General features: G+C 42.0%; 1 protein-coding gene across 1 annotated transcript; it reads left to right on the top strand.

The window, feature by feature from the left end:
- The first annotated feature begins 9,354 nt into the window (after positions 1–9,354).
- Positions 9,355–24,901, top strand: LOC147331642 (uncharacterized). Its single transcript, XM_086290446.1, has 3 exons — positions 9,355–9,723; positions 9,815–10,337; positions 24,558–24,901. The coding sequence occupies exons 1-3, from the start codon at positions 9,355–9,357 to the stop codon at positions 24,899–24,901; spliced, it is 1,236 nt and encodes a 411-aa protein (XP_086146572.1).
- Positions 24,902–26,511: the final 1,610 nt, after the last annotated feature.

The raw sequence follows: 26,511 nt of genomic DNA, 5'->3' as shown, positions 1-26,511 counted from the left end.
AATGAATGGGGCCATGTATCGTGAGATTTTGAGCCAAAACCTCCTTCCATCAGTGAGAACTTTGAAGATGAAACGAGGCTGGGTCTTCCAACATGACAATGATCCAAAACACACCGCCCGGGCAGCAAAGGAGTGGCTCCGTAAGAAGCATTTGAAAGTCCTGGAGTGGCCTAGCCAGTCTCCAGACCTCAACCCCATAGAAAATCTGTGACGGGAGTTGAAAGTCTGTGTTGCTCGGCGACAGCCCCAAAACATCACTGCTCTCGAGAAGATCTGCATGGAGGAATGGGCCAAAATACCAGCTACTGTGTGTGTGCAAACCTGGTAAAGACCTATAGTAAACGTTTGACCTCTGTTATTGCCAACAAAGGTTATGTTACAAAGTATTGAGTTGTATTTTTGTTATTGACCAAATACTTTTCCACCCTGATTTACGAATAAATTCTTTACAAATCCTACCATGTGGATTCATGGATTTTTTTTCACATTCTGTCTCTCACAGTTGAAGTGTACCTCTGGTGCAAATTACTGACCTCTGTCATCATTTTAAGTGGGGGAACTTGCACAATCGGTGGCTGACTAAATACTTTTTTGCCCCACTGTATGTACACTATTTTGCCAACTGTCTGGCACACTGTCACATGTGAAAACTGTGTTAGATAAGTAGTTCACTTTGCAATCAGCCTAAGCACTATAAATAAGCTACAGCAGCGGTCCCCAACCCCGGGCCTCGGACCGGTACCGGTCCGTGAGTCGTTTGGTACCGGGCCGCGAGAGTTGAGGCTCAGGTGTGAAATGTATGGTTTTCAGGGTTTTTATCGGTTTTAAGCGTTATTTTGTTATCGTTTTTATCTTTAACTCGGTCTTCCTGGGTCTTTTCATGTCTGTTATCAATAAATCTTCTTTTTTTCGGTACCGGTACTAGTTTTATTTTGTTGTATTTTTCCGCGACACCTTAAAGGCCGGTCTGTGAAAATATTGTCGGGCATAAACCGGTCCGTGGCGCAAAAAAGGTTGGGGACCGCTGAGCTACAGGTAAGCTGTCCATGTGGAGTACAATAGAGGGAGCAAGAAGAGTGAGAATTAGAGGAGGCTGAGGAAGAGGGCGTGGAGGTGAAGAAGTAGGACGAAGAGGACGACAAGGACAAGGAGGTGAAGTTAGAGGAAGAGGACAAGGAGAAGCAAGAGGAGGACGAGGAGGGGGAGGAGGAAGGGTAAGAAGAGTAAGAAATATAATTACTGATGACATCACAGCTACAATAGTGGACCATGTAATCAACCATGGAATGACCCTGAGGGAAGCTGGCCAACGGGTTCAGCCTAACTCGAGCCGCTACACTGTAGCAAGCTAGTGCATTGTGTGCTTATTACAGTTTTTTCTGAATGCTTAAACCCTAACTGTGATTCCTGTAGCACAATCTCTAAAACTATTCAGACTTATAGCAAAACCACTCACTGAGTTTGCAAAACGAAAAGCACAAAAACTGCTTTGCACTCAGTTTGCAATTTTGTAACACACACTTTGCAAAACTGTAGGCACAATTCACTGCACAACACTCAATTACCAAATTTCCAACACACTCCTAGCAAAAGTATACACATGTATGGCTATCATTAACACTAATTTGCCAACTGCCTGGCACACTTTCACATGTGAAAACTTTTTTAGATAATTAGTTCACTTTGCAATCAGCCTAAGCACTATAATACAGGTAAGCTGTGTGTGCGGAGTGCAATGGAGGGAGCAGAAAGAGTGAGAAGTAGAGGAGGCCGAGGAAGAGGACGTGGAGGTGAAGAAGTATAGGATGAAGAGGACGACAAGGACAAGGAGGAGCAAGAGGAAGACGAGGAGGGGGGGGAGGAAGATGAGGAGGGGGGAGAGGAAGAGTAGGAAGAGTAAGAAATAGAATTGCTGATGACATCAGAGCTACAATAGTGGACCATGTAATCAACCGTGGAATGACACTGAGGGTAGCTGGCCAACGGGTCCAGCCTAACTCGAGCCGCTACACTGTAGCAAGTACCATAAGGACATCTTGAAATGAGAATCGGTTCGCACAAAGATTTGTAGCACTGCCATATGCCAATGAGAAACACACCAATACCATTGATGTAAAAATACTGAAATTGTTATTTTACAGAATTGCTAGATGACCAGATGCTGGGGGCAGAGGAAGCATGTTCACTGCAGACCAAGTAACCCATATAGTCATTATGGCGATTGCAAATAATCCTATACTTGGAAATAAACACTTGTGTTTGTTTTTATGTGTTTGAATAAACACCAGTACTTGAAGTTTGGATCCCTCTATGCTTATGGATTTATGACAGAAGTATGAGCTCAAACTGACATAGCCTACCTTGTGCACAGAGAAAGCAAAAGCCAGATGTGTTTTGTATTCATACCATCAGTGTGCAGTTGGCGCATTGTGTGCTTAGTAAATGATGCATGGCTTGTGTGTACTGTTTGATACGGAAACACCATTTTTACGAAGGTGTGAAGAGTTAATCTAGCTGTGTTTGCTTTTGCAAGAGAACTACAATGTTTTGATTATTGGGTGACAGGTTTTCTTATTTGTGTGAAGAGTTTTGCAAAATTAGCCAATAGTTACAAAAAATGTGCTTAAGCAATCAGAAAAAACTGTAATGTGATGGCTTGTGTTAACTGTTGGATACGAAAATACCATTTTTACAAAGGTGTGGAGAGTTAAGCAAGGGTTATTCGCTTTTACAAGAAAACTACAATGTTTTGCTGATTGGGTGAAAAGTTTTCTTATTTGTGTGTAGAGTTTTGCAAAAATAGCCAAAGGTGACACTCTAACTTCCGTGTCGCTTGGCTGGCTGGTTGTTATGAGAGAATAACTTAAAAATACAATAACTTATATAATATACGCATATTATAACTTATTTCCCCCACTACTTTTCTCCCTGAAATGGATGTATTGCTTCTTTATAATTTAATTACCCACTTCCCGCATACAGCTGGCCACCAGGAAGGCAACAATGCAATGCCGACAGATCTAACGAGCGGCTGATTGTAGCTCGCGAGGTTGGTGATTTGATCTCTGCCTGCTCCAGTCTGGATGCCACGTGTCTGAATGTTAAATAGAGAAGCACTTATGAATAGAAAAAAAGTGTTTGTAAGGGTGAATGTGGCATGTTTTATATAGCACTTTGAGTGCAGGTAGAGTAGTAATAACCATGTAAGACCCAGTCCATAACAAGTAAAATGAAGGGGAAAAAGTATAATATAATAATATAAAAGTCCTCTGTGAACCAAAACGCACTCTCTTGTTGTCTCTTGTTAACTGTTTTTAAATTTTACTAATTCAGGAAGTATATTCTTCTTTTTCAAGGAACCAATAAATTATTCTTTTTTATTTATTTATTAATTATCATTTCTAGCTTCTAACACATCTACTGTACTTCTTGGAGGGTGCAGGAGAGCAAGAGCAAGAGATGTCTTGCAGAAATCGCGGAATGGAGGGGACATTATTGTGAATTATCACTGTTCAAACCAGAGGTTTCACACACTGTGACAAGTGTGCATCCAGGTGGCCGGTACCACAGAAAGCGAATGCTAAAGTGTTTTCTGCCATTTATACTTATGATCTATACTGATACCTCTGACTGGATATCGATCAGTGACTGTAAAACAGTTTAGATATCCTGTAGCCTAATAATAATCAACACGTTCTCACTCCCGAGGCGTAATATTTTACGCTAGGTGAAATCCTCAACATGTTACGCTTCCGGGCATCCAACACGTTCCTAAATGACGAGATCAGAAAAATGAGGAAACATGAGAACCGTTTTGGAATCCGTCTACACATATTCGTTAATTTTCCTCAACTCGCTTAAGTCTGATCCTAACAGCCATAATAACACAATCATATATTTTGTATTTAAGTTTTTATTTAGTTCTTATGCTGCGATAAGCGTTGTTTTGGTAAGTACGACTGTCGATCCAAATAACATCTGTAACATTAGATAAACTGATGTTACTATAAAATGATATCCTGTTATTCCGGTTAAATTGTGATGGTATCTTAGGCTGATGCGTTTGGCATAAGCATAATAAGAACACTGAATAATGTGCTGAGTTAGTAGTAGTATTAACTCAAAGTTCTTCCCAGAGTTTATTCTCCCTGTTTGTTAAAATAACACTGTACTCTATTACAGAAGACTTTAATTATTGTCGTCAAATGTCATACAAAGTAAATATATTAGATTTTAACTTTTTGATTTTGTTTTCCCCATGTACTGTATTACAACCGCTACTAGTACTACTGTTTCTAAAACTAAAGTAGTATGAATAATGATAATAATGTATTATTTAGTTTCTTACCTTGTTTCGACTATGCCTATAAAGGGTTTGGTCCGATAATAAATACAGTGATACAAGGATACACAGTTGCCCATTTTTATCTTAATTTCTTGTCTGTTTATATTTATTCAAATTCATCAGAAAAAAATATGATATGGAAAACAAAAATGAATGTTTACTCCAGTTATACATTACAGTTTTTTCTGATTAAGCACATTTTACGCGCCAGAGATCCCTTAGCTACACCGTGTTTGTTTCTATTTAGCACACCTTCCCGAGTGCCCTCCTCTCTCTGAATTAATTTATCCCAGCCCTTCTTCTGCTACGTCTATTCATTATCTAAATCTTTTCTTTCCTTTTTCCCCCACTTATCTCATTTTCTAATTTCTCTCGATCCTACAGGTTCACTCTTCCATACCGTGTTCTTGTGGGCCGCTGTCCCTCCACCAGGCTGTCCCATCCAGTGATACTGCTTTTTCTACGGCTAAATTCGACCAGAACAGAATGACATGTTATTTCTTTATGTTATATCCGTTCTCCACTCCTCGTCCCTCTTCCTCTTCTCTTATGTAATTAAGCAGCCGTCGTATGTAGCAGTCATTCATTCTCACTGGAAGTCAAGGTCTGCGTTTGTAGTGAAGGAGGACCTCTCTGGTTGTAGTTTTAGATGCCCAAGTCACACTCCTGGAGCCGACTACAGTCCAGACTAAAGTCCAGAAGCGGACCCGCGGCAAACGTGAGAACAATGCATGACGAGGAATGTGTTGTGCGACTACCTGCGCTGCCGGTTTGCCTCGCGAGTGATGTGTGCAGATGAGGGCGCCATGAGATCGCTTTTGATGGTATACTGCAAAAAATAAAATAAAAATATAATAAAAAGGTAAATATCCCATAGCTCATCCGGCAATAGCTCATCCAAAAAAAAAACTGTTGGTGTGTGTGTGTGTGTGTGTGTGTGTGCGTGTGTGTGTGTGTGTGTGTGTGTGTGTGTGTGTGTGTGTGTATCTATAGGCCTATGTATACATATATGTAAATTTAGAAACACACACACAAAACCTCCAAGATGGATGAAACAGGCATGACAGAGAATAGCTTAAAAAGGGGACAAAACAAAAAAGGAATGTCCAACTTTTATGAAAACTGACATTTCTGATCAACCAGTTCAGTATGAAAACATTGTAGTTAACTTTAAAATTCTTGTGAAATTGACTGCAAGCTGCTCCGGAGGTTGCCTTCATCACTTCACAGTCGCAGAGATATGTGACCTGAAACTTTCGATGGATCTGAATGAAAACGCCAGGTTGCTGTAATCAGAAAGAGAAAGAGATTGGTAGTCTAAACAAATTGCCTAGGGTCCACCAAACATTTTTCTCCAGGGATCTTTAACTTGTTAATCCTGCCATGATCTCACCTGACGGCACGGGACGCTGTAGCTCTCTCCTGCCATTGATACCGGCTCGTCATCTTTATGCACAATCTAGAGACGTTATCGTAACGGATATTGAAGATGGATTGCTAGAGAACACCGGTGATTTGATTTCCGAGGTGGCTACGATGAGGGCCGAGGACGGTCCATTACACAGTTGATACATATTGTTAACTGTACACAAACCTTCAGTGTGCTCTATAGCGAAGGGTTTTAGAGGGAGAGGCATGCAAAGGGCAGCCAATGACAGTTTCGGGCATGCCACGCCCAAAGCGCTCGGAAGTTCTGACGTAATTTTCTTATATATTATTAAATAATCTGCAGGCTTCATTAAATGTTTTTGCCATATTTTCATATTTCACCGTCGCTTCAAACAAGAATCGTGTTTCACCGCTTATAAGCGGGCAGGAGACTGAGGCGAAGTCGCCCTGACTGTCAAGCTGCATCCAATTACTGTTGCAGCCCGTAGTGGAATTTCCCCACCGAATACAAGTGTCTAAGCTTGTGTAGCAGCATGGGTCTTCTTTTAAGCTGGAAACATGGCACACACAAACACCCACACACACATTTCAGTAAATGCTGACATTTCTTTTTTTACCAAAAAGAAATGTCAGCATTTATTGTCCACAGATTTTGTAGATGGTGTTTTTAGAACCCTACAAAAAGACTCCACTAATCAAACAAAACATTAAGAGCAAGTACTTGACGAGAATGGGAAGGGAAAACTCTATTTTAACAGGAAGAAACCTCTGGCAGAACAAGGCTCAGGGAGGTGCAGCCATCTGCCACAACAGTTGGGGGTGAGGGGAAGAAGACAGAACAAAACCACACTGTGTAAGAAAGCCAGAGATTAATAATAACTAATGATTAAATGCAGTGTGATGTAGAAAAATTTATCAAAACTTACAGAATTGCCAATAATTCATAAAAACAATAATATACAACATTCAGAATTCATTGATATCAATCACTCCATCAGCTTAAAATATACATTTTGCTACTGCAAACACAGACATGCAGTGGTTACTTGAAGCAAGTCTTGCTAAGGCAAAAGTATTGTTTTTCTCCTAATATAAACATTTTCTTTCTATATATATCCATCTACCTCACAGCTCTGTTGCTGTCAAACTGTGCTGGCACATCTACAGCATTATGTGCTACATCTGCTATTTACAGCAAATGACAAGTATGTGCATGTCATGTCCTTAAGAAACAGGGAAAACAATCCAGCAAAGAATGAACCAGGACCTGGAAGGGATGATGTCAAGAAGCCATTCTTAAGGCAGATAAACAGATAAAGCTGGTTTGAGGCTGCATTTAAATAGTAGTGTTGGGAATCTTGTAAAGTGTAATCATATTATGAATGTCGAAAAGTGCCATCAGATTTTGATACACCATGCAATGCCATCTAGGGAATGGCTGGTTGGCACAGGTTAATTTCTTAGCATGATAATCATCCCAAACATACTGCCAGTGCAGTACAATTATATAATTATTGCAGTAAAGTTGTAGCTGAATAGAAAACCAAACAATGGAACACTATCATTCTCATCATTAATGAAGCAGTGTAGGATCATGCTTGACAGAGAACAGCACAAAAGGTAGCCAACGTACAAAGAAGAAATCCAATAGTTCTGGAGAAGCAACTTAAAAAAATTACAATAAAGCTTGCCTAAAAAAGTTCAGGCTCTAGATCAATAAATACACATGGTCATACCAAATATTAACCTTAAATCTAGTTCAAATTGTATATGTTCTACTTTCATTTATATTTGCATCTCTCACCCCAACTAGTTCTCATTATTCTACTAAATATACAGAAATGAGATATGGCTCCAAACTTCAATGATTATACAGCATATATCTTAATGACTTTAAAAACAAGAAGTGGGTGTACACGTTTGAAAAATAGCATCACCATTCCTGAAGAATCTCTTTGATTTCTGTATTTCTATTTCCATGATGAGCATCGGTAATAAATATAGATTCTCAGACATTTTGTTGCTTGATTTTTTTCTGTCTACAGCAAATGACTTAACAACAGTTGTTCTATAAATGTTGACATATATGATCCTAAAAAGGACACCCAGACTGTGCTTCATATTAACTTTGTACTAAGCTAAGCCTATAATTGTGTTTTTATCATAGCCAATATAGGCCAGCTGGACTCAAATGCTGGACTTGGAATCTCAAAGTTCAGTTTTATTTCCAGTGAAGTCAGCAACAACACACTGCAAAATGAGGGAAGCAGTGATCAAAGGGTCCATGGAGAAAAAGAGTCTAAACATCCAGTTATACACAAGAAACTCCTCTCAACTCGGGTTAGGCTCACCCAACACCAGAGAAAAGAATCCAGGAATCTGTGTAGAAGAGACAAATGGTCAGTATCCAGAAAAAAAACAGGAGCAAGATAAGTCAAAGGAGCTTGCAAAGAAAAGCGTCTGGACTTCTTTAAGTTGCTTGAAGATGTTTCACCTCTCATCCGAGAAGCTTCTTCAGTTCTAAAGTCAAATGGTGGAGAGTCCCAGATATAAACCTGGTGGGAGTAACCCCCCACAGAGGGACAAAAGGACCCCCTGATGATCCTCTAATCTCCTGACACCCAGTTTCACACCTTGGCTCAGGCGATTAGAGGATCATCAGGGGGTCCTGATATCTGGGACTCTCCACCATTTGACCTTAGAACTGAAGAAGCTTCTCGGATGAGAGGTGAAACGTCTTCAAGCAACTTAAAGAAGTCCAGATGCTTTTCTTTGCAAGCTCCTTTGACTACGATGACCTGGATGACTGAGAACCTTCACAGACAGGAGCAAGATAACAACACAGTGAACCAGTTTCACTAACTGTATAGCTTACCAGTGCACCAAAGACTGACTGCCAGCCATTATATTACAGTTTTTTCTGATGGCTTTAACCCTAACTGTGATTCTTATAGCACAATTCCTAAAACTATTAATACTTATAGCAAAACCACTCACTGAGTTTGCAAAACTAAAAGCACAAACACTGCTTTGCACTCAGTTTGCCATTTTGTAACACACTTTGCAAAACTGTAGGCACAATTCACTGTTCAACACTCTTTTTGCAGAACTTTAAACACAACTCACTGCTTACACTCAATTACCAAATTTCCAACACACTCCTAGCAAAATTATACACATGTATGGCTATCATTAACACTATTTTGCCAACTGTTTGGCGCACTTTCACATGTGAAAACTGTTTTAGATAATTAGTCCACTTTGCAATCAGCCTAAGCACTATAAACAGGCCACAGGTAAGCTGTCTATGTGGAGTACAATGGAAGGAGCAGGAAGAGTGAGAAGAGTGAGAATCAGAGGAGGCCGAGGGAGAGGACGTGGAGGTGAAGAAGCAAGAGGGTTAGAGGAAGTTAGAGGAAGAGGACAAGGAGGAGCAAGAAGAGGACGAGGAGGGGAAAGAGGAAGTGTAAGAAGAGTAAGAAACAGAATAACTGATGACATCAGAGCTACAATAGTAGACCATGTCATCAACCATCGGATGACCCTGAGGGAAGCTGGCCAACGGGTTCAGCCTAAACTGAGCCACTACACTGTGGCAAGCATCATTAGGACATTTCGAAATGAGAATCGGTAAGTACTTTGTAGCACTGCCAGAGAAACACAACAGTACCATACATGCAAAAATACTGAAATTGTTACTTTACAGAATTGCTAGACATCCAGATGTTGGGGGCAGAGGCAGAATGTTCACTCCAGAGCAAGAGACCCATATAATGAACATGGTGATTGCCAATAATGCAATAAGAATGCGCGAAATACAGCAGCGCATAATTGATAATGACACCATCTTTAAAAATATACACAGTGCAAGCATTTCTGCACTAAGTCGTGTACTTGCGCGCCACAGAATAAGAATGAAGCAAATTTACAGAGTTCCCTTCGAGAGAAACACAGAACGTGTAAAGCAACTGCGATATGACTATGTGCAGGTAAGCTAGTGTCATTGGTTCTGAATTTGGAAGTGCATACTGTAGTGCTGTGCATGGGCCTGATGTGTTGCATTTGTTTTGTCTTGTCCAGAGAGTGATGGAACTAGAAGCAGATGCAATGGGACATGAGCTACTTTTTGTAGATGAGGCCGGTTTTAACCTCAGTAAAACCAGGAGACGTGGCAGGAACATTATTGGACACCGTGCCATCATCAATGTCCCAGGACAACGTGGTGGTAACATAACCATGTGTTATATAAGCCAAAATGGTGTTGTTCATCATCATGCAACCATAGGCCCATACAACACTGCACACATTATTGCATTCCTGGACACCTTGCATGACATGCTCACTGTTCAGAGACCAGAGCAGACCCAATATATCATCATATGGGACAATGTTAGTTTCCATAGGGCTGCTTTGGTCCGCAACTGGTTTACAGACCACCCATCCTTCATGGCACTCAACCTCCCTCCATACTCTCCATTCTTAAATCCCATCGAGGAGTTCTTCTCTGCCTGGCGCTGGAAAGTGTACGACCGTCATCCTCATCAACAGGTAGCCCTTTTACAGGCAATGGAGGAGGCATGTGGAGATATTGACCAGGCATCATGTCAGGCCTGGATATGGCATTCAAGGAGATATTTTCCCCGGTGCCTTGGACTGCGATGTGGACAAAATTTTGTGGCCGGACCCAGAAAGACGACATGATGTAGGCTGATTGTCTTTTTTTTTTCTTTTTTTTTGTGAAATTCCTATTTTGTGTTCTGACTTTGTCTTGGTTTTGATGAGTGTGAATAAACACCAATACTTGAAGTTTGGATGTTTACATGACAATTTGACAAAAGTGTGACCTCAAATTGACATCTGTACACAGAGAAAGCAAAAGCCAGATGTGTTTTGTATTCATACCATCAGTTTGCAGTTGGCGCATTGTGTGCTTAGTAAATGATAGCTTGTGTGTACTGTTTGATACGAAAACACCATTTTTACGAAGGTATGAAGAGTTACAGTTTTAAGATAAGATAGAACTTTATTAATCCCTCGGGTGGGTTCCTCTGGGAAATTCGTTTTTTACAGCCGCTAGGACACATTTCACAATACTTAGGTCACTTTTGCAAAACTCTTCACACAATTCTCCTAACTGACCTTCAGCTTGGCAAAGCAGTTCATTTCACATTCAAAATGCACTACAACTACCAAAACACTTTATTCAGGTCTCAAATAAACTCATTCTTCCAGAACACTAGCAAAGGTTGACAGCTGACAAACACACTTCGTCACCCACAAAACAATGACCTAAAAAACATTAACAACATGTAGCATTACACAGTGTTTTCTTGTGTAAAACAAGGACACATCTCTGTTTATAATTTCAATATATGTTACTGGAATGAATCAGACATCATGCAGAATTCGTTAATATTTGTTTATGTATTTTTTTTTTTTGCACTAAGTAATCCCAAAATACAAGAATTTGTATACACACCATCCACTGATACACATACAATAGTAATGCTAATCTACTCGGTCTTCTCCATTTGGCCACATCACATCTTATGTCATCTAGGGCAATACACCTAGGAAAGAATCTTCTGGCATGCCAGAATTGAAGGAGTTGAAAAATTGAAGGAGTAACACCTGTGTAGATGTTCATCTACAATGAGAATAAGCTGTGGCTGGTTAAACTGCATTTTTAGATTTAAAATATGTTTCAATAAAATATTGCTGTTGGATTTTGCTGTCTTTTTAAGTTTTGCATTGTGTTATTGTTTTGGCCATAAGTTTAACAGTTTTGAAAACAGTATGTAAGTACATGCAAAATGTCCTGTCCGTACAAAGATTTTTGGCAGTTGTTGTGTCTGAGTGAGAAGATAATTCATGAAATTTGAGAGATGTAGTCATTGAATGCATTTTGTGCCAAAACAATGATAACTGGTCCTCAGTTTAGCCCACATAGACTTCTGTTGTGCTCACTGTGTGAGGAGTTTTGCAAACGTGACCTAAGTATTGAGAAATGTGTCCTAGCGTCTGTAAAAAACTGTAATCTAGCTATGTTCACTTTTGCAAGAGAACTAAAATGTTTTGATAATTGGGTGACAGGTTTTCTTATTTGTGTGTAGAGTTTTGCAAAAATAGCCAATAGTTACAAAAAATGTGCTTAAGCAATCAGAAAAAACTGTAAGTAATGGCCTTGATAAGCTCATTGGAGATAGGTGGGTGATTACAGGGGAACCCAGAATGAGTCTCAACCATGGGCAAAGACAATAACAGCACACAGAGAAGAGGAGAGAATCTTGGCATGAGAGACCAACAGGAGCTAAACGCGGTGAAGTCCATGACAGTTTTTATATTTGTCTTTTTAGATTTATAGTTTTTAGATTTAAAATCATCTGGAGGCACCACAAGTTAACTCATTATGTTATTCATAGCATGTTTTACACATTTTGTGCAATGTATAGCAAAGAATCTGTGAAATTGCTCATTTTTTCTTCAGTGTACACTACTGACTACAACTATGCATTTGTAAAAGAATAATTGGAGATTCGTGTACACTTGGTTTTGTGAACACTGGAAAAAGAACATGAAAACAAGTACATCTTTTTCCATCCATCTCCATCTTCATCCGCTTTATCCGAGGCCGGGTCGCATGGGCAGCAGCCTAAGCAAAGGCTGCAGCCCCAATCCGTCTGTCGATCTCCGGCTCGTCCCTATTGCCAGTCTTGGCAGCCGGGGGTCAGTCCGCCAGGGCCTCCGCTCCTGGCTGCCACCCGGTACACAATGCAACCGACCCCTATGGCGCCTCCTGCGGGTGGTGGGCCTGCGGGAGGATGGGCCCATGTCTCCTCTTCGGGCTGTGCCCGGCCGGGCCCCATGGACTAAGGCCCGGCCACCAGACACTCGCCCTCGGGCACCCTCCCCGGGCCTGGCTCCAGGGCGGGGCCCCGGTAACCCTATCCCAGGCAGGGTAAACTGTTCCCTCGATGTTCTTTTCATAAGGGTCTTCTGAATCGCTCTTTGTCTGGTCCCTCACCCAGGACCAATTTGCCATGGGAGACCCTACCAGGGGGCAAAAGCCCCCAGACAACATAGCCCCTGGGATCCCTGGGACACACAAACCCCTCCACCACGATAAGGTAGCGATTCAAGGAGGAGTCTTTTTCCAGTAATGTTAAATTGTTATAAAGGAGCACTGGTTCTTAGATGGGGCACTTATGAAGAAGATGTAACAGAAATATTGACCGATGTATGGGAGAAGCTCCAAGATAAACATCTGTCCATACCAACCATCAACTTATTTTAAAAATCAACTTATTTTAGAAATGGACTCTTTCTAATTCAAAACAGAGGTCTCATTGGCCTCCAGAATGTAAACCCAGTATAAATAATAAAAGTTTAGTGTTGAAGACATCTTAAACTGTCTAATTATTACATGATCAATATGGAATATGGCCACTATCACACATTTGAAACATAAAACACATGGATCTGGGTTGCATCTGAAGTCCAAATGGATGCTTTGTAAAAAATAGTCTCTCAAATTCTGCAGATGAGAACACATGTGGTGTCCAGATACACTTTTATTAATAATCTCATGCCCTCCTCAGCTTTCTTATAATGAGTACAATCTTGTCTGTAAACATGCTCTGTTCTCTAGCTTGCTGAAATTTTAAATCATCAAAGGCTGAATTTACAAGTGATGTGGGCAGGGGTTTGCTGTGGATAACGCACCCTTAGATTTATCCACAATCCCTAAAGTCTATATATCCCTTTAATCTATAGTCAGACACAGTCTTGAAATAAGACGAGTACTGAAGTATTTTTTTAGGACACAAAGAGATGGTCATGACCTGGATTATTCTTCTTTCTACATTAATTATGTGCCTCACTGGGTATGTTTCAGTAGCCCACCTTGTGCCAGTGACCTACAATGACAATAAATACCAGTAAAGTAGTGTTAAGGTTCAAAATTGAGGAAGGAGAGTACAAACCACCCTTGGTCCAGAAGCTCTTGGTCAAACAATGATTTTTAATGAATACACACGTGTGGGAAGACACTCTGTACGCAGACAGCAAGTAGTCTTCGACTTCCTCAAAGCATACACAGATTTTATACCGTCAGGGCTTGATTTACTGACGCCCCTTCATGCGTCACAGACAGGATATATACACATACGTCAATATCAAAACCACAACGACTTTTGACACCGTTTAAAAGAACAATTGTCTTCTATCTTCATAACAGGTGCTTCCTGTCACTGCCGGATGCTCGCTTGTCATCCTGACACCTCAGCAGCAGTTCTGCGACAAACTGCTCTTTTTGCAACCCCAAGCAAAACATGATTAAACTTTCACCTATAAATGATTCTCTAACTGAGTGTGTGTGTGTGTGTGTGTGCTAACCACAATTGCACCCTATTTCACCTCGCGACTAGCTCCTGACCTCTAGACAGAGAGACAGAAGCCACTCTCAGATATGTAATAACTGAACTAAAACTATGGATATGTCATCTACTAAATAAATGTTTTAATCAAGAACCCCTACTAAAAGCTTAATACAAGAATATGAACATATAAAAGATATTAAAATAAACTGATATAAGTGTTTTGTAAGCATGTATTGCAATTCCTTCTATGTTCTAGTTTTCCCTCAGCATGGATCATCTAGACACTCTCACTAGGTGAAGCTTTAGACCATTAATGAACCTGAACATCAACTCAAATAAGCACAGATATGCATTATGTATAAAATAGTTATAACTGCACCTGGAATACAAAGTTAACATCATCATAAACATCTTAAGGCCATCTTAAAGCTATCTGTTACATTGTTAAAGCAATGATCATACTGCAGATTATATTATCAATGCAATGGTACTGATAATAATTATTTAACAATAACAGTAAAATAATTTCCCTGCTCCACAGTAGCCATCCCCTTTTCAGTGTCCTGTTCCCCAGAAGATCCTAGTTTAAGTTACAGAAGGTTGACGGTAGTTGACAGTGTGTGCTTCAATCTGTGTGTATGTAAATAAGTAACAGGCTTTGGAGATTGGCCTTCTGTTTTCAAAAACGACAGTTCATTTTTTTTCTCTCTCCCTCCCTTTCTTTCTTTTGTAATTTCTTAATGGATATATACACTCTCTCTCTCTCCCCATAATTATAAACAGAGGAAGATTTGCAGACACACACACTTTTTTGAAAATGGTGCCCCCCACCCCCACCCCACCCTGCAATCCACCCCCCAGGCAAGCTCATATAACCAGTTACCATGACAGCCAGGCCCCAGATTGCAATAAAGTTTTACAACACAGAAAGAGGCCCCAAACTCCCACTCTGCCCCCTTTCTGTGTGTTTGTGTGTCACTGAGAGGAATTGTAAAAAAAAAGAATCTATGTCAAAACACACTATAATCCTTTTCTCCCTCTCACGCCTTCATTACATGCTTTCTCTAAAAGGATTCGTGAGGGGATTGAGCCCCCCCCCCCCCCCCCATTTTTTAAACAGGCTGTGGGCACATTAGGGGAATTAAAACATATTTATGGAGCTGGATTTGCATTTCTTACAGGCAAGATACACACGGCCCATGGTGTCATTGTGTGTCTGAAGGTCAATCGGTTTGAATCCAATGTGCTGTATTAAATGCACTCTTCAGAGATCAGCACTTTGATCTGCTCTGGTACACTTCATCCCAGTGAAGGCTCTAATTGCTTTTTATCTTGGTAAAATGTACAAATCACACATGTCATTTATATCTCCACAAAATTCTTTCAAAACTGCTAATAATGTTCTCCCTATATATGGAGAGGTTTGCAGTATTTGATATTGTGAAAAACATCAGGAATGATGCTGTCCAAGACTTCTCACCAAGGGAAAATATATTTTGCTGTTTCTTCTTACACTGCATGCTGTTATGTTTGAATTGTATTTCCACGAGGACCAGATGTATCCAGACTGAGTCTGGACATGTGGCTTTTAGCAGATCACAATAGCAGAGCTTACGTTACTGAAGCATTTTAACAGGATACAATCTAAAGAGGCATTCTATGCAGAGTAGGTTACTTTAAGATATAGTCAGAACTGCATGATGTTCTGATTTTTGCTATTCTGTGCACCAAAGTGATCTGAAACTTAAGCTTTAAGAGTACACACTGCTAAAGAGCTGAGCTGATATAAATTTAACACAATTAACTGATATTAGTACAAAATGTAATTTATATATTGGCATTAGAATACCTTATTCAAAAATTATTTTTATTTGTTAAAACACAATACATTATTATCCTTACAATGTTTCTGTGTAATCCTATATCACCTACTCTGAAAGTAAATATTAGCTTTAAAAAAAAAAGCTAATACAGCAGGTTTTGTTTTTATCAGTGTATCGTTAATCCATCTGAAAAAAGGATTACTATAGACACATCAATTATAAACTCAGACTAAATACTAAAACAAATTACTCCTGTATTATGGACAGACAACCAGCAGATGGCACTGTGGTACAAAGAAAGAAACTTTGAAAACAAATGTAAATACCGATACAAAAAAGAGAGTCAGATCAGAATAATTCAGTGTCTTGTATCCCAGTTGACAAGCTTGTTACACAAGTATTAAAGTTGCAGTCTTTAGTTAGTTGATATAAAATGTATTACTTATGAAGGGACAATATTTTTTTTAATTACATTTCATGTTGTGACTGTTATCTGTATGTGAAGCCATCTTTTATGAAAATGCTGAATGCTTACACCTAGTATTTTTATTTTTTATTCCTATTTATTCTATTTATCCCCTTTGTATATTTTATTTATATTTGTCTCTGTATTTATATGTGTGTGTGTGTGTGTGTGTGTGTGTGTATATATATATATATATATAACAATTCTGTAACTGTAACTTCGGTCGTTGCTGTGCTTTTTTTGGAAGTCGAATTTCCCAGAGGAACCCACCCGAGGGATTAATAAAGTTCTATCTTATCTTATCTTATCTTAGTCATTTTCAAGCTAAAATGCATCCAGTTATTCGCCTTAAACCTTCAGCCTGTTTTTTCTTCATTTCAGTCTCCTAGGACACGTTGGGCTCCAGCCGGCAGCTCTTTTTATGGTTCTATATTTCCCGGGCTTTTTTATTGCCACTGACAGACAATTAAAGTCTGCTGAACACACGCTTGCTGCCCGTCAGCAGGCTGTGGCTCCATAAAAGCGTCTTTCTGTGAAAAACAAGTGGCTGTCCAATCAAAGAAAAGAAGAGCAGAAGCAGTCAGAAAAAGCCTTACCAATCAGGGTTAAGCTGGGCCCTATAAACTTGGGAAACCCACAATGCCCCACCTCAGCCGGGGTCGATTTGACCTTGAAATCTTGCAAAAGTGCAGCTCCCTTCCTTTGCTGTTTTGTGTCACAAGGAAGCTGAGCGAAAATGACAGTTAATGCAGTTGGTTCTGAAATATGTTATCCCAAACAATGTCAATTGGATCAAATTAATTTACCCTGGAATACAGTGAGCAAATTGGCAAAATGTTAACTTAATGTACAGCCTTCAAACAGATTGTATTATGTGACTAATTACTGAATGGTAACCTACATTTATTTTTGTATTAACTGTTTTTCAAACAGGGAAATTAAGCTTATAAAGACCTTTAAATTATATTTGATGATATAATAATGTGTATGGCACTAATGCTATCACTCAATTTTCAGCCCATCTTACTTTACATTGGAGTTGGGCTGGATCAGGTAACCCTGAATCCTCCCATAATTATGCTGCAGTAGGCCTAGGCTGCAGGGGGGATTCCCAACATACACTGATTATTTCTTCCTCACTCACGCTTTTTCGCTCAGTATGTGTTTATACCCCCCTATACATTTAATCATTACAGGGAGTGCAGAATTATTAGGCAAATGAGTATTTTGTCCACATCATCCTCTTCATGCATGTTGTCTTACTCCAAGCTGTATAGGCTCGAAAGCCTACTACCAATTAAGCATATTAGGTGATGTGCATATGTGTGCATAATTATTAGGCAACGTCCTTTCCTTTGGCAAAATGGGTCAAAAGAAGGACTTGACAGGCTCAGAAAAGTCAAAAATAGTGAGATATCTTGCAGAGGGATGCAGCAGTCTCAAAATTGCAAAGCTTCTGAAGCGTGATCATCGAACAATCAAGCGTTTCGTTCAAAATAGTCAACAGGGTCGCAAGAAGCGTGTGGAAAAACCAAGGCGCAAAATAACTGCCCATGAACTGAGAAAAGTTAAGCGTGCAGCTGCCAAGATGCCACTTGCCACCAGTTTGGCCATATTTCAGAGCTGCAGCATCACTGGAGTGCCCAAAAGCACAAGGTGTGCAATACTCAGAGACATGGCCAAGGTAAGAAAGGCTGAAAGACGACCACCACTGAACAAGACACACAAGCTGAAACGTCAAGACTGGGCCAAGAAATATCTCAAGACTGGTTTTTCTAAGGTTTTATGGACTGATGAAATGAGAGTGAGTCTTGATGGGCCAGATGGATGGGCCCGTGGCTGGATTGGTAAAGGGCAGAGAGCTCCAGTCCGACTCAGACGCCAGCAAGGTGGAGGTGGAGTACTGGTTTGGGCTGGTATCATCAAAGATGAGCTTGTGGGGCCTTTTCGGGTTGAGGATGGAGTCAAGCTCAACTCCCAGTCCTACTGCCAGTTTCTGGAAGACACCTTCTTCAAGCAGTGGTACAGGAAGAAGTCTGCATCCTTCAAGAAAAACATGATTTTCATGCAGGACAATGCTCCATCACACGTGTCCAAGTACTCCACAGTGTGGCTGGCAAGAAAGGGTATAAAAGAAGAAAAACTAATGACATGGCCACCTTGTTCACCTTTTTTTTTTTTTTTTTTTTTTTGCCTGTCCCGTTTGGCTCTTTTGCCATCAGAATTGTTGTCTAAAGGCAAAGAAAGATGCCCAACGGATTTACTTTACCAAACTGACCATCCCAGCCTTGCCATACTGGTCCATTTGATTCACCTTTTATTGTTTATTTTATTTTCACTTACTGAATATGGGACAGACTTGACTGGGGGAAAGAAGGGGAGAAAGAAAGAGGGAAAGAGAAACAGCTGAGAAGAGGGACGGGGGAGAAGGGCAAAAACCAAAAACCAACAGAATGAGCAAAAAAAGAAAAAAAGAAAAAGAAAGAAAAAAAATGTATATATCAATCACCTGGGTCACCTGCTGAGAAAGAAAAAAGAAAACAAGCAGAAGAGAACAAGAGTAATAGAATAAACAACATCACAATGATATATGGGAATATGACAGTAAATACTAAATATTAAACATTATTGTGCAGCACATAAGATCAACAGAACACAGTGTGCTTTGAGGTAGGAGCCAAAAAGGGTGTAGTTTGTGGGTGTGATCACCCGTGTGTACACCTGTGAGCATGGACGCGTTTGTTTTTTGTTTTTTAAAAGGTTCCTTCATGTAATGATCTGCTAGAGGGTGTGGGGGGGCCACAGCCCCGTCCTCCAGGGCATGAAGCAGGTATGGAGGAGATCAAAACTCCAGACATCCAGAGGCCCCCAGAACACAAGAGACCAAGGAAGACCAACAGAGGGGCAGCCGCGCCACTGTCCCAGAAAGAGCTGAGGAGAGTCCCAGATGAGGGCTCACTCAGCAGCCGCGGAGCAGAAACCAGGGGGAGTTGCAGTGACGCGCCCGTGAGCGGTCACTCAGCCGCGCCTGAGTGACCGAGCCCCAGGCCGAGAGGCCGGGGGCACCCCACCTCCGAAGTGGCCCGAGCAAGCCCCAGGCTCCAGGCCCCGATAAGCGGCCGCCAAGGAGTGAGCCAGTGTGTACCTGGACGCCCACCCCCGGACACAAAGAACCACCAACGCACCGATGTCTGAGGGAGTCCGCCACTGGCAGGGGAAGTGGTGGTAGGGGGAGATAGGCCTCCATACCTTGGAGGGCCTAAGATGTCCCCAGAGAGGTGGCGCCTGACACCCAACCTGACATATAGACACAGAAATACAGGCACACACATATACAAACATCCATTCCCACCCTCATGCTCTCATATACACTTACTCCACACTCAACCAACGTGGAGACAGACATAAAGAGACGCTGTACACACGATCACACTCCCCAAGCGTACTCTACAAACCGGGTCTAGGTACCCTTGCCCCTGGAGGGGGGGAACTGCCCCCAGACCCAGGTGGTGTTACCCTTTTCCCTGCGGTGGGGGGAGGCAGACCGCCCCGACTCCGCAGCAGCAGGGAGGCCCCACACTCCAGACCGCAGTCGGACGGCCAACTCCTCCTCCTAGCCCCCCTGCTCCAGCAGGTCGCAGAGAATGGGGGTGAGAGAAGACTCCAAACCTCCCTCCACCTGCTCATTGTAGTGTTGATGCATGTGTGTTCTAAGGTGCATTTAAAACCCAGGAGGGCATGGAGCTACCTGCCAGAGAGCAGCAGGTAAGCGCATGGTCCCTCCTGCTGGCCCTCAATGTCTACGTGTATTTAACCTTGTTCACCTAATCTGAACCCCATTGAGAACCTGTGGTCCATCATCAAATGTGAGATTTACAAGGAGGGAAAACACCTCTCTGAACAGTGTCTGGGAGGCTGTGGTTGCTGCTGCACGCAATGTTGATGGTGAACAGATCAAAACACTGACAGAATCCATGGATGGCAGGCTTTTGAGTGTCCTTGCAAAGAAAGGTGGCTATATTGGTCGCTGATTTGTTTTTGTTTTGTTTTTGAATGTCAGAAATGTATATTTGTGAATGTGGAGATGTTATATTGGTTTCACTGGTAAAAATAAATAATTGAAATGGGTATATATTTGTTTTTTTGTTAGGTTGCCTAATAATTATGCACAGTAATAGTCACCTGCACACACAGATATCCCCCTAAAATAGCTAAAACTAAAAACAAACTAAAAACTACTTCCAAGAACATTCAGCTTTGATATTAATGAGTTTTTTGGGTTCATTGAGAACATGGTTGTTGTTCAATAATGAAAGTATTCCTCAAAAATACAACTTGCCTAATAATTCTGCACTCCCTGTTAGGGATGGGTACCGGTGTCCGGGAACCAGACCGAAAAGCAGCGCACATTTCGGTGCTTTATTTCGGTGCTTTTTTTTCCTGAGCTGTGATACACTTCTAGCCAATCATTTTACGTTTCCGAGGATAGTAGGCGGGGCCAGGTACGTACATTCTGTTAGAGCAGAGCTACAGATTAAAAATGTCCAAGGCGAAGCAGTCAAAAGTCTGGCTGTACTTCACAGCAAAATATGCAAACTCAGCAGCCTGCAACAAGTGCTTTAAGCTGATACTGTGATACTGTCAAAGGAGGTAACACCAAGAATCCTATTAAACAGCTGGCGACGCATAGCGTTTTTTTTAAAAGCCGAGAAATGCGCCGTATTTGATAGCTTGCTGCGAGACCTCACACTGTGCACGTTGGGTGGGTTGCCAGTTATCGGACCCGGAGCAACATCCCCCAAAAACCCGAAGAATAGAGTCCTGGCCCCTAGCCCTGCCAGTGTAGCAGAAATGATGACGGATGATGATGCAGCAGCAGCCGTTCTTCTCTGCATGAGTAGCTTCATGTTGTTCGTGTGTAATTTACGTTGAGTAGGCTAACCACGTTATTACATTAATGCATGTAAGGTGAACTAGCAAACATCATCATAGCTACATGCGGCTGTCTTCTTGTTTGATGGCAGATACTCCCTTCACCCTGGTCAAAAAGGCTAAAATGACCAAAGAAAAAGTGGGAAACAGTTAAACATGAGAGGTTTTTGGACAAAGTTTGTGTTTTTTCCATTGTTTAAGCACTGCTTCCAGCCAAGAGTGATGCCATATATGCCACATAGCTGCAGAAAAGGCACACATTGTTATCTTTTTACAAAAAAAAAACAGCTGAACATGAGAGGTTTTTGGACAAAGTTTGTGTTCTCCATTCTTTAAGCACCGGTTCGAGCACCGTTTAAGCACCGGCACCGTTTCAAAAGTACCGATTTGGCACCGGTATCGGATAAAACCTAAACGATACCCATCCCTACTCCCTGTAGTTATTATTGTCCGCTGTCTCTCTTGCACACTGTTTTTTGTCCTGTCTTCCTCCTCTGACCCAAAACCGGTGAAGTGAAGAAAGCCATCAAGCTAAATGAGTCCTAGCCTAAACCTAGCCCGTCTGACTTTGGAAGCAGGTAATGGGTACCTGCAGGCCAATCAGCACACAGCTCGAGTGGTGGCTGAAACATGCAACTGAGGATAAAGTTAGGTGGTGAAAGGAATACTTTGAAGATGTGGTAGAGATGTGGTCTGTGGCTCTGCTGCAGAGGAAACATGGTCCTGGGGTTAGTGCCAGGGAGCCTGCCAGAGCAGCTGGGACTAATCTCCTGATGATGTCCCCTATGTTTAGTAGCCCATTGAGACCAGAGGAAGCAGGGATGAGCAGGATATATCAATATTATTGTTAATATTGTTGTTTTGTTGCTGTGGAGGCCAATAAATGGACTCTTGTCCATAAATGCTGCCTGTGTGTCCTTTAGGCCCTTCTAGGACCGCCTTAATGCCAACTGACATGGTTTCGGCAGAGAAAGCAGAGTCCAGGGATGAGGGGGGCAACTAGCTCTTCACTGGGGGCGAGGTCACTAAGGTAGTTAAACATCTCCTTGGTGGTAGGGCTCCTGGAGTTCCTTAGGCTATGGATGTCAGGGCTGTCTTGCGTGACATGTCTCTGCAACATCACATGGCAACCAGGGGCAGTGCCTCTGGATTGGCAGACTGGGGCATTATAATAAAAAGTAAAAATACAAAAAGTCAGACAGAGATGATTATGACTGCAACAGAGATGAATAGAGGGAAGTGAGAAGCATTTTGGTGGTTCCAGTCGTGAAGAAAGGGGATCCGAGAGTGGGCATAGAGGGAATCACACTTCTTAGCCTGCCTGGGAAGATTTTTACCAAAGTACTAAAAGGTTTTCAGTTAATTTAATATTAGATTCGGGAAGAACAATACAGACAAAACACACTGACAGGAAATGTTCCCTCTAAGCTGCCCGCGTGCGCAATTGCGCAGAGTAGGTTACTTTACGGTCTCTGCGCAGAAAAAAATCCGCGTTGCGCACAAAGTTTTTTTTTTACCTGAGTTGAAATTAAAATTAAAATTTTAACAATTCTGTTTTGCAGTGTTAGCCAGTAAGTGACTGGCTGCTCCAGTATGGGATTAGAACGATGCCACCTTATCCCATAGTCCAGCCAATGACGCGATTCACATTCACGTATATGCGCAGCTAATCAACGTCATTGACAGGCTATGACAACGTCCTTATGTGTTTTAGCTAGGAAAGCGGCGTGGCAGATGTGGAATGAAGCCATGTTAATGACAACGTGTACAACCATTGGAGATGTGAGCAGGACAGACGGGACAATTGATGGAAAAAGTGTGGACTTTATACCAGTTTTTAAATTGTGTTGATAGGCCACGTAAAACCAGAGTTATGATAAAAATATATGCAATGTTTGGTTTTCTTCCTGATTACTATTGTTGTTTATATTTACTGCAGGAAGAAACGGTAAAAACGGCGTTTTATAAGGAAATCGCTGGAAAGCACTCCGCATGTGAGCAAAGATGAAACCAAAACATCCCCCCCACCCTTTCCCTTTGGTCGAAAAATACACCATGTTGACCAATCAAAACATGGCATTTAGTTGTTAAGAAACGGGGAGGAAGTTTTAGGAGTGATGGCGGTTTTGAGATGTGAGAGATTTGCAATATTTAGCACAAATCTTGTGTAGTTAGTGTGTAGTGTATTCAATAGTTTAATTGTGTGTGTCAGAACAATGAGGCGCTACAGGTGTTACAGGAGTGATACATCTCCTGTTGTCAGGCCTGCAGGTATCAGGCTTTTGTTCTCCTTTATCTCATAGTGGACAGAAATTAGTTTTTGGAGTGGCACAAATAATTTGTGTGGCATCAAATTTGATGCAGAACAGCTGATTGTTCTGTAAATATTTTGAAATGTTTGTTTAAAAAACGCCTTGGCTACATTTTTAGGTAAACAGCTGCAAAAAACTTTGTTGTTTGTAAAACCTTTTAAAGAAGTAACTATATAATTAATTGCCCAACATTGGTCTCTATATACTGTATTTTGCAGACAGAGAGTTACAGAACTCTCTCCCAGACCACAGACTCATACTCATAATACAAGTCCGCTTTATAAAAAAAAAAAAGAAAGAAAGTTGTGTTTTCAAAATTGGAGTACAAGTTATTTTTACTTCCAATACTGTTACTGTTACTACACAGGTCATGAACAAGATGTTTGTAAATTTTCATTGTAAGTGGGCTAAAGCAGTTAATTAAAAGTAGTCTAACATAAATGTAAATGCTGTAATTTGATTATTTTAATAAACCATGTAACTTGGATGGATTCGATGCTGGCGTGACCACAGTGAACACGTTTACTGTTGCTCACAGTGGTCCAAGGGAGTTTGTGCGTTTGCTCAGACACATGAAAAATTAGAGGGAACATTGCTGACAGGGAATACACTGCACTGAGAGATGAAAGAAGACAAGAAAAAGAACTCAGTGAGATACAGTGTCATGGTCTGCGGTGGGTGGCTGGAATTTCCATAAGGCTCCTGAACTGACCTGGGATCCGCCCCTGGGCAGGGCCAACTCCAGCTCCTGCACACCTGGAGCCTATTGCAGGCAATCAAGCCAGAGGGATTTAAACCACACGTTGATGTTCATTCACTGCCAGTTTGTCATCAACACATGTTGGTAACAGGCCTTATACTTCAAGTTCTTGCTGTGATCTATCTTGTTAACAAGTCTCTCTTGTGCTGCAGTTGCTGTATTCACCTTGGCTCATGCTCCACCTCCGGACTCAGGATACCAAGCAATCATTTTGAAAATCTCTCTGTGCCTCACCTGCCTGCCCTCCTGCCATCAAACTCCATCTGAAGCCCCGGATCTCAGGCCAGCCTTTCCACGCCACTCAGCCTCCCCTGGATTCTCATCACCCCCTCTCAACACTCCATGTCCCCTACTGCAAGTAAGAATTGCTACTCTTACAACTGGCCACTTCAGAGCTGCCTCCACTACCTCCCTAACTCCTCTATCTTCTCTCTTCAGTGTGACTGTTCCCTGCTCAGCTCCACTCCGCATCTCAGGCCTCATCCCCTCGCCCTAGCCACGTTCCCCAGGCCACGCCTCGTCAAACTCCACGTCTTATTGTTTTTTATGTCTTTGCTACGTTTTCTTTTTTTTGCACTTAAGCCTAATAAATTATTACATCATCTGCTGTCTCTGCTCTGGGTTTCTGCACCTGAGTCCTGTTCAGTACAGGCCACTCGGCCCCGTGACATACAGACCATATATAGGCACACAGGATAATGAAAGCATAGGAAGCAGGTGGGGAAACAGCTTGTAAGAATTAAATTTGAGGACACGAGGAAAGCAAAACTAAGCAAAATGCACATGAAACAAAGACAAAAAAAAATGAAACAGGAAGTGACAAAAAAAACAGACAGATTGAGGAGCCACTCACCTAGTTTGGGAGTCACCGCACCTAGTGCTCCAATTACCACTGGGACCACCGTCACCTTCACCCTCCACATCTTCTCGAGCTCTTCTCTGAGCCCATGGTATTTCTCGAGCTTCTCGTGTTCCTTCTTCCTGATATTGCTGTCATTCGGAACCGCTACATCAATCACTACGGCCGTCTTCTTCTGTTTGTCTACCACCACTATGTCCGGTTGGTTAGCCACCACCATTTTGTCCGTCTGTATCTGGAAGTCCCACAGGATCTTAGCTTGGTCATTCTCCATCACTCTTGGGGGCATCTCCCATTTTGACCTTGGGACTTCTGGGTTATACTCGGCACAGATGTTCCTGTATACTATGCCGGCCACTTGGTTATGGCGTTCCATGTATGCCTTGCCTGCTAGCATCTTGCACCCTGCTGTTATGTGCTGGATTGTCTCTGGAGCATCTTTACACAGCCTGCACCTGGGGTCTTGCCTGGTGTGATAGACCCCAGCCTCAATGGATCTTGTGCTTAGTGCTTGTTCCTGTGCTGCCATGATTAGTGCTTCCGTGCTGTCTTTCAGTCCAGCTTTGTCCAGCCACTGGTAGGATTTCTGGATATCAGCCACCTCCTTTATCTGCCGGTGGTACATACCGTGCAGGGGCCTGTCCTTCCATGATGGTTCCTCGCCTTCGTCCACTTTCTTGGGTTTCTGTTGCCTGAGGGATTCACTGAGCAAGCTATCAGTTGGGGCCATCTTTGTGATGTATTCGTGGATGTTCCTTTTCTCATCCTGGACTGTGGCGCTGACACTCACCAGTCCCCGGCCCCCTTCCTTCCTCAGGGTGCTGGACTTGGGGTGAAACCCTCCATGCATTGTAAGGAGCTTTCTTGTCTTGATGTCAGTGGCTTCTATCTCCTCCTTTGGCCAGCCTATTACCCCAGCAGGGTACCTGATCACGGGCAGGGCATAGGTGTTGATAGCCCGGATCTTGTTCTTACCGTTCAGCTGACTCCTCAGGACTTGCCTGACCCTCTGCAGGTACTTGGTGGTTGCAGCTTTTCTAGCGGCCTCTTCATGGTTCCCATTCGCCTGCGGGATCCCCAGGTACTTGTAACTGTCCTCTATGTCTGCAATGTTTCCTTCTGGTAGTTTGATCCCCTCTGTTCTGGCTATGTTCCCTTTCTTTGTTATCATCCGACTACACTTCTCCAGCCCGAACGACATTCCGATGTCATTGCTGTATAGCCTGGTAGTGTGGATCAGTGAATCG

Source organism: Aulonocara sp. 'chitande type north' Nkhata Bay, linkage group LG4, assembly GCF_057382095.1.
Source record: "Aulonocara sp. 'chitande type north' Nkhata Bay isolate Kocher_YH1m ecotype deep benthic linkage group LG4, A_spYH_male_GT1.1, whole genome shotgun sequence".
Lineage (NCBI taxonomy): Eukaryota > Metazoa > Chordata > Actinopteri > Cichliformes > Cichlidae > Aulonocara > Aulonocara sp. 'chitande type north' Nkhata Bay.
This window is presented reverse-complemented; position numbering and strand designations above follow the sequence as displayed.

Excerpts from the sequence above, each read along its gene's own strand:
- LOC147331642 (XM_086290446.1), top strand. The coding sequence starts at position 9,355 with ATGAGAATCGGTAAGTACTTTGTAGCACTGCCAGAGAAACACAACAGT. Across the intron at positions 9,724-9,814 it reads TGCGATATGACTATGTGCAG|AGAGTGATGGAACTAGAAGC; the intron begins GTAAGCTAGTGT and ends TGTCTTGTCCAG. Across the intron at positions 10,338-24,557 it reads AGATATTGACCAGGCATCAT|TTGCTGTATTCACCTTGGCT; the intron begins GTCAGGCCTGGA and ends CTTGTGCTGCAG.